We start from the raw sequence: 8,874 nt of genomic DNA on the forward strand, positions 1-8,874 counted from the left end.
GGGAGCCACTTGCAGCTTATTTACATACAGTTGTTAGACCACGACTGGGATCATATCCGTGGATAAAACTGGGGTAGTGCCTCTTTGGTGGTGTTGTATCGCCAACTTTGCAGAGCCTCACAGAGTGGTGCGCTCGAGATTGGAGGACCTCTGTTTGTGCTTCAGGTATACTACGTATATTATCACAAGCGAATTATGCAATGAGTAATGTCATATTTAACATAGTTTTGTGTTTTGCTATTGAAGCTATGGGCTAAGGAGCACATCCACGTAGGAAGACCAGGTAGGCCTACTGTACATCGTCCGGGACAGCAGGACCAGGATGACCAGTATGAGCCGTACATCGCTCCGCCTCGCCCTGTAGCTGATGAGGCTTACGGTTGCAGGTTTGTAACAATTGTCATTTTTTTTCCCATATACGATTTCATTTTGTAAACATACTTACCAAATTTGTTGCCCCAGGTGGATGGTCCCCAGACTCACACAGGCACATGCGGCGACGGGTCTCTCATACTACCGAGACGCCCTTGATCGACTCACTGAGGATCAGGTACAAACTCTGAAGACATTTGTAATCATTTAGGTACTGTGTATACTGATTGTGGACTAACTTATTTAGGATGTGTTATTGCAGATCACATGGGATCCGTATGTACCGGAGTTGGTAGATGTCATGCCTGCACATCTACTGGAGCATCAGGGAGAGTGGCGTGCCCGGGTCCCCCTGATCTGTTTCGAGGTTGTGGAGAGTCACCTACCTGACCGCGTCATGCGACAGTTCGGACTGCAGCAGCCTATTCCCCAGAACTGTGACACTGTCGTGCGCCTTCACGACATTGACCGTCGGGGAAAGACGGAGACAAACTGGGCACTGGAGCATTGGCAGTATCTTCAGCTATGGGAGCAGCGGTTGGGTCATGTCGTTCAGGGTTATCCCATGCAGGGCATTATGGATCATGACGATCCGTACATGGTGTGGTACAGGCTTATCACACGCCGTTTCATCAACCCCAGCTGCACACCACCGTCCACCCATTACCACCCGACACATGACGTTATTAGAAGATATGTGAGTTTCTTTTACTATACTTATCATCCTCATTTTTTAACTTTTTTAAATATCATGTACTTGACTGATCGATGATTACTACAGGCGGCGGATATGGTGGCGATGTATGATGCACTGTCCCTCGCCCTTACAGACGGACCCACCAGAGCCCAGGTCCAGCGGATGCGAGATATGTCCGCGACTTCCTTACGCAGACATGGTCACGGTCATCTCATCCAACAGCGGGACGGTGATGATGGTCACTCCATCCATTCGCGGTTCGACCCCGGCCAGAGTAGCAGTGGAGGTGATCCTACGTCGCACACAGAGGCAGAGGAGTACATCTTCCACAGTTCTGCACCCTTCAGAACCCAGGAGGACGCATCGTCCAGCCAGCTCACTCCCCCCCCCCCCGCGCCGGAACCCATTCACCACCATTCACCATTACACTCGGCGTCGTCCAAGACGAAGGGACGACAGTGAGGCTAGGGAAGGGTTACACCAAATTGATGAGTAGTGAACGTATTGTATCATTGTTTTGTCCTTTTTCCTGGAATGTTGTATATAACGATTGCATTATCAATATAAGACATGCTGGTTGAATGAATCTGTTTGTGTTTTGAAGTTTTGTTTGCTTATTTATCCAAATCGGATTTATGTCAGTCAAAATAGATCCTTCAGGGCTAATGTACATTAAACAACAGACATTTGGAATCCATAGTCGAAAATGGGGAAGAAAGGATGGCCCGTGGTGGTTAATGTGGTTGTTCATGGTGGTTTTAGTGTTGTTGGTTGTGGTGGGTGGTTATCGACGGTTGTTGAATGGTTGGGGTTGGTGGTGGAGCTGGTTGAAGTGTTGTTGGAGGTCAAAAGTGGTGGCAGATGGTGGTCGATGGTGGGGGTTGTTGGTGGATTGTGGTGGCAAGAATCATGGCGGGGGTGGTGGGTGGGGGCAGAAGAAAGTGGCAGATCAGTGGCAAAAGGCTGATTCTGCTGCTGTTTTGCACACCAGCAGAGAAACGCTGTCCCAGACAGCGTTTTAGGTTGAAAATAAGACGTTGTCTGAGACAGCGTTTTAGGTACAAGGAAGTTTGTACATAAAGCGCTGTCTGGGACAGCGTCTTTGGTATAACTATTTTTGTTTTTTAAAAACATTTTTATAAATAAAAGGCAATTACAAAATTTTTTTAAAAAAAGGTCAACAACAAAGACGCTGTCCCAGACAGCGTTTTTAGGTTGATTTTTTTTAAAAAAAAAAACCCAGGCATAAAACGCTGACCGAGACAGCGTTTTAGCCTGGAAGCTTAGTTTGGTAAATACTTTTGCCACGCAACCATTTTGGTTAATATTTGCCAAAATTGGCTCACTTTGGAAAAAGTCATATACTTAGTCCAAAATAAATTGCTACGTATAGTAGCTTAGTAGCTTAGAATGTTCCAAACATCTTTCCTATTATAGTACTCTGTATTGGCTAAAATTAGTTGTCTCACTACACAACTACTTATATTAAGACCGAGATGAAAAATTGATACATACAAGTACTTGTAGACTTAATTATTATCGAGAGTACGTTTATAAAAACAAGTCATAATCTTCATTTAATTGTTGGAAATTGGAATAGCTCGACAACTGTTTTCTAATTGAGCAATTGGAGTATGGCCTTATAGAGTAAGCATCACATGTTCTACTAGTCTCTTAAAAAAAGTACTGACAGTAGCTTTAAAGTCTCTTTATAACAGAATCCAGAAAAAAAGTTTTGACTTATTATTGAAAACAGAAGATCACAGAAATTCTCTTTTAATATATACTTTGAGACTATAAATGATCAGACATCAAGCAGAGTTATCAAACTAGATTCCAACTTTCCAAGTATGCAAGATTTAGATGGAAAAAATATGAAGTGTTGCCATTTTATTTCCTGAAATTTGAGAACTCACTTTGCAAGTTTAGTAACAGGTAATTAACATATAATTATGTCATTACATTGACATTACAAGAGAGGAAAAATAAAGTGAGAAAAAAAATGTTGTCCTCTATCAACCGCGATACAAATAAATCTCTGAACAGTAGGTTATAACAAAATGAAACGAATAATACATAATCGACTTGATTGTAGAACACCTTGTAAGCTTATTAACAGATAGGCAGAGGAGTTCCATTCCACTCCTCAAGGCAAGCGAGAAGGGGATCGATGATCTTGCCCTCACACAAAGCATTGAATACTTTGTCACATTCTTCTCCTGGAGATGTCACCTTTTCTCCGGTCAGCAAGTTGGTCTGAAGCTCTTCCCTAACAAACTTGTACAATGGGTAAGACCGGCACTCCTTAATCCTGTTTGGAATGGCAGAGTTGCCACTTTCGTAAGCAGCCCTTGCTGCCTCTACCTCTTTAGGAAGGCGTGCCTTAAGCTCCTCCTCGAAGGCTCCAATCTTCTGGAAGATAGATGTGCTCACGTTCTTTTCACTGTCACCATTAGCGATTGCCTGATCAACAAGGACCTGCCGGAGCTTCTGCATCAAGGGGTAAGTGCAGCTGCAAGGGTCATCAGCATAAGCAAACACGTATTCTCTTTCGACTACTCTGATGAGCTCCTTCTCACAGAACCTTCCAGGGTGGAGCTCTCCATTGGCACCGGTAATCAGGACCCTTCTGCATACCTGGCTTACAGTGTTCTTCACTGCGTGCTTGACATTCTCTTCCAAATGCCTTAAGTCAATAGCCTGGCATAGCGCGACAAGGAAAGTGGATGACATGAGCTTCAAGATATCTACTGCCTCAGCAGTCTTGCGAGCAGAGATGAGACCGAGGGAGTTCACATCCTGGTTGTGTTGCTCTGCACTTTGGACATGGTTAGTGACAGGGTTACCCAAAAATTGGAGCTCTGAACAGTATGAAGCCATCGCAATCTCTGCCCCCTTAAAACCGTAGTCCAAACTGGGGTCCCTGCTGGCTGTAAGGTTCGATGGAAGACCGTTGTTGTAAAAGTCATTGACCAATTCAGAGAACTGAGCAAACAACAGCTTTCCGATGGCAGCAATAGCCAACCTAGCATTATCCATAGAAACACCGATAGGAGTTCCCTGGAAGTTTCCACCGTGCAAGGCCTTGTTACGCGAAACATCAATAAGTGGGTTGTCATTAACAGAGTTGATTTCCCTCTCAATAGACTTTGTAGCCCAACGGATGACCTCAATCTGTGGTCCTAGCCATTGGGGTGATGTCCTGAGAGCATATCTATCTTGTTTGGGCTTCTGGAGTGGGTCCAACTCGTGCAATGCCTTAGCAGCCTTCATGTATGAGCTACCATCTAAGATGTGTTCCATAATAGCTGCAGCCTCAATTTGTCCTGGGTGATGCTTCAATTTGTGGGTCAAGTGATCAGTAAACTCGGGTTTACCATTCATGACTTCAGCAAAAACAGCTGATATAACCTCTGCGAGCACTGCAAGGACATTCGCTTCAAACAACACTATTGATGCCATCCCTGATCCAACAGCAGTACCATTTACCAAGGCCAATCCCTCCTTGGGCTGAAGCTCAAAGAATCCGGAGGTGATTTGGGCTAGCTTGAAGGCCTGTTCCGCGTTAAGGACCTCTCCATCAGGGCCAACAGCCTTAGAGTTGGGTCTGCCTGTTAGCAGACCAGCAATGTAAGAGAGTGGGACAAGGTCCCCCGAGGCAGTGATTGTTCCGCGGAGTGGAAGGCAAGGTGTAATGTTATTGTTGAGGAGGCTTGTAATAGCCTCTAGGATTTCGAAACGGATGCCCGAGTAGCCTTGGAGAAGGGTGTTGATTCTCACTAACATAGCTGCCCTAGTTGCTGTGTGAGGCAATGTGTGGCTTGTTTCCTTTCCATTGCCAAATACTCCAGCGTTCAAAAATCTGTAACAATATAAGATAATTAGGCCCTATGCAAAAATATTAAACATTAATCTATACACACATGATTTTGTCATATGTTATAAAGCTAATAAAGTATCATTATAGAAAATATGTTAGAAGAGTTAACTTTAACTACTATACTGTCCCAATTATGTACTCCTTCCATCCTTTTGAGGTTACACAAATTGACTTTTTATAATATCTAAATACAATTTTAAATTACGTAAAATTTATAAAAATATGATATTATATCGATGATGAATCAAATCTACCAAATGACATATGACGACGAGATTAGTGGAAATCAGTAGTAAAAACTTTCTTTAAAGGTTTGAGGGAAAGGAAAGTAGTAGTGGTTGGATAATCACAAAAGTAAATTTTTGGGACCAATCCTTTTAATTAAGATGACTATTTAATAGTTAGTTATATATTCTGCAGTGCCCATTTATATTGTCGGCGGGGATAACTATGCAATAAGTGAGTATTGATGGGGGCATATTTGTCAGTTTACATGTCTAGAGGAAAGGGTGGAAAAGTAAAATAACGATTATAACGTGTTGCCGGCTTTTATGTAATAATAATAAGTAATAATGGTTTCTAACTTTCTATAATACATTCCATGATAATGATATGACGCATACCAATTTGGCAATCATACATCCAACAGTCAAAAAATCCACCTCTATAATATGGTTGATATTTGATGAGGAGTTGTAGGATGAAAGTGGTTTGTTTGTTTGTTTTTTTTTTTTAATATTTTTTAGTATAATTATAATAAAAAGCTTATGTAAAAGAACAAGTTATTATTGGTGAGCTAATCATGCATAAAAGAAATTAATTCAACTTAAGACTTGTTCTCACGATACGAGTGTAAAATTAAATAATTTGTGTGTTAACGTACTCTAATATATCTTTGTAACGATATTAATATATAAGAAATACAGATATACATAGTTGTTTAAATTTCTTAATAAGCGGTCAAATTGTTTTTTTTTTAATTGTTTCATTTATATTTAATTTTCGTATTCGATCCAGTATAGCGCAAGTGTTACCTAATTTTAACAAAAGACTAGACCATAAGGATAATTTCTTGGTGTGGCACTATTGTCAACTTCAAAAGTAGGTAAACATCATGCCAACAAAAAAAGTCTAAGTTTAACAAAAGACTAGACCATAAGGATATTTACTTGTATGACAATAACCTATCTTGTATCTTGATCTATAAATCGTAAGATGATTTATAAATTGTTAAATTTTTATGTAGAAGTTTGGTATTTATGTTGGCATAATTTTGAGGAAACAAGTGTTTTAAATTTGGAATTTTGTCGTACGGGCCATATACTATATGTAGAAGTAAATTCCAATTTAGTTAATTCAATTATTTGATTAGTCTTTATAAACAAGTAGCTAAGCAAATTAACCTACTATTAGGAGTTTCAACCAAATCTTAACAAATAAATACGACAAGTCTTTTCAATACTTAATTAATAAAGAGTACTTTATGTATACTAATTTACCTTAGCTTTATTTAGTTATCTTGAATTAAGTATTTTTACAAATAAGTAATTAATTTATTTTCTAATAAATAATCAGTTAAATTCTTCATATACAGAGTCATAAATGACAATTATTGTAAACCAAAATTCTATGATCCTAAGAGGATTTTCGATAGAGGGGTGCCACCATCCATATGATTCCAATCTAACTGGCATCCCACCGTTTGATCACCTCATTCGATCAGCTATATTGTTTACTAACTTCGTCAACTCTAGAGTATACTATATAGTAAATTGCACATGGTTTCCAACAATTTATAATACAGCGTTAATCTGATGGCTTCAACAATTTCATGCACTACTAGACACAATTAATCAGACAAATCCGCCATCTTAATTAATTTTATATACATAAACTATAATTAATTATTGATTCTATATCATGTATTCATGAGTTGGATATCGTAACTTACACATGCATTGCGACATTTGAAATTTTGTGTACAACCTACGTCTTCCTCGGTCTCCTCCTAATCTCCTATGATGGAGGTCAGTTCGAGTTTTTACTATCGATTTTTATTATGATACAAAGTACGGAGTATAATTTTAGAGTATACAAATCGAGTTATTTTTACGATTAATTAAACAGTTATACGTTCTACCAAAAAAGTAGTAGCATGAATTTGTAGAATTTAGTCATAAGACCGTCCAACGAAATTCACCTATAATTGGATCTACCCTTTTGAACTCATGAAAATGTCGAGTCAGCAAATAATTACTACTGCAAGTCGGTCGTATACCAACATAAATTTAATTATGAAATTATTATGATCTTTTTGAAGACCGTGTTAACACTACAAAATTCTTTGTCCTATGTAAATTGTTGAATTAAAAATACTCATTTTTTAAATAATAAAATGTTTATAGAAGGAAATATAAAAAGATTTTTCACCATTTTTGCATGATTCAAGGGTCCCACAATTTTAATGTACAAAATGATGTAACGTAAAAAAAAGTAAGTACACCAAATAAGATATAGTAATCTAGTGTTTAAAATGAATAAACCCAAAATCATAATTCTAGAATTTTTGGTGACCAACCTCCATTAAAAAAAATTTGCAATCATGTACTCTAATATTTCTTAGTTGCAAATAAATAAGAAATAGAAATAATTGATAAAATTAGCGACAAGAATGAGTAATTTGGTTACCTAATAAGCTCCTTTTGAAGCGCACCACCTTGCTTAGTTCTCCGGTGAGAAGTAGCACCAAAACCAGTGGTAACACCATAACTATCAGTACCTTTACCCATACTATCCATCACCCAATCACTACTAGCTTTGACTCCGGCACGAGCCGACTCAGCGAGCTCCACCGATGCGGCTTTTGCATCGGTGGAAGCCGCAACGGCAGCCACCTGAGCAACCGTTAGTGTTTCACCTCCAAGACGAACAGCCGGCTTACGATAATCCTCAACCATCCTCTTAACTTCTTCGAGGTGGCTGCCGGATACGGCCTCGGCAGCCCTTCCCCAGTACAATGGGTCCTCATACTTGACCCCACCACCAATGCATAGACCGTTGTCGGGTGATCCGCTCTGGTGGTTCTCCATAATTTATTTTTCGGATTTTTATAAATGTAAATACTTTTGTAATACACAGATAGTAACAGAGGACGCCAAAAAGAAGAGGAAGATGATGGGAGGAATTTAAGAGAGTAGTTGTTTGGTATGATGGAATATGTAATGTGATGTAAGTAAAATAAATTGATTTGTTGGGAGGAGAGAGGATGTTTGGGCTATATAAATAGAGTTGAGAGAAATGAGAGAAAGGGGGGGAAGGTGTTGGGTGTGGTAGGTAAGGAGAGTGGTGGGCCGATAAAACAACAAGGCCTAAAAGAGTCCATGATTTTTAATTAAAAATAAATTAATAAATATTTAATTTTATGAAGAAGGGGTTGGTTGGAAGAAATTATGACCGTTGATTTTTGAGATAGATTATATCTATCCAACGGTTGAAGATGAAGAGTGGACCATCTCACTAGGAAATGATGGGGTAAGTTCAAGAGAAGGGTTGTTGAAGTATGACTGTATGTTATCCGCCCACCCTTAAATTAGTCAAACATGGACAATTTAGTTTTTATTCATTTTTTACAAAGAAGAAGATGAATTAGTCTTGACAAAGATTTAAAATAATTGGGTGTGTAAAAAGCCTTGTATATTTTTGGTTGTATAATGACTTTACATTTTACAATGATCAAAAGTTATTTAAATACTAATACTCGTATCTGAAATCAAATATATCATCCTTATGAAAATATTAAATGGCCAAATAAATTAAAATCATATTAGTTCTACCAAAACAAGTTAAAGTTATCCTAAATAGAGGTGTCAATTCGAGTACTTGGGTTGAGTTGGTAACGTTAGGTCGAGTCGGGTCTATTTTAAAG

At 38.8% G+C, this 8,874-nt stretch overlaps 1 protein-coding gene across 1 annotated transcript; it reads right to left on the reverse strand.

Annotated features, from left to right (window-relative positions):
* Positions 1 to 2,933: 2,933 nt before the first annotated feature.
* LOC110697690 (phenylalanine ammonia-lyase-like) lies at positions 2,934 to 8,206 on the reverse strand. The gene is made up of 2 exons (XM_021875074.1): positions 7,638 to 8,206; positions 2,934 to 4,931 (listed from the first exon to the last, which is right to left on the reverse strand). Exons 1-2 carry the CDS (start codon positions 8,036 to 8,038, stop codon positions 3,182 to 3,184), a joined length of 2,151 nt encoding a protein of 716 aa, XP_021730766.1. The 5' UTR covers positions 8,039 to 8,206; the 3' UTR covers positions 2,934 to 3,181.
* Between the last annotated feature and the right edge of the window lie 668 nt (positions 8,207 to 8,874).

This window comes from Chenopodium quinoa, unplaced genomic scaffold (assembly GCF_001683475.1).
Source record: "Chenopodium quinoa cultivar QQ74 unplaced genomic scaffold, ASM168347v1, whole genome shotgun sequence".
Classification (NCBI taxonomy): domain Eukaryota; kingdom Viridiplantae; phylum Streptophyta; class Magnoliopsida; order Caryophyllales; family Amaranthaceae; genus Chenopodium; species Chenopodium quinoa.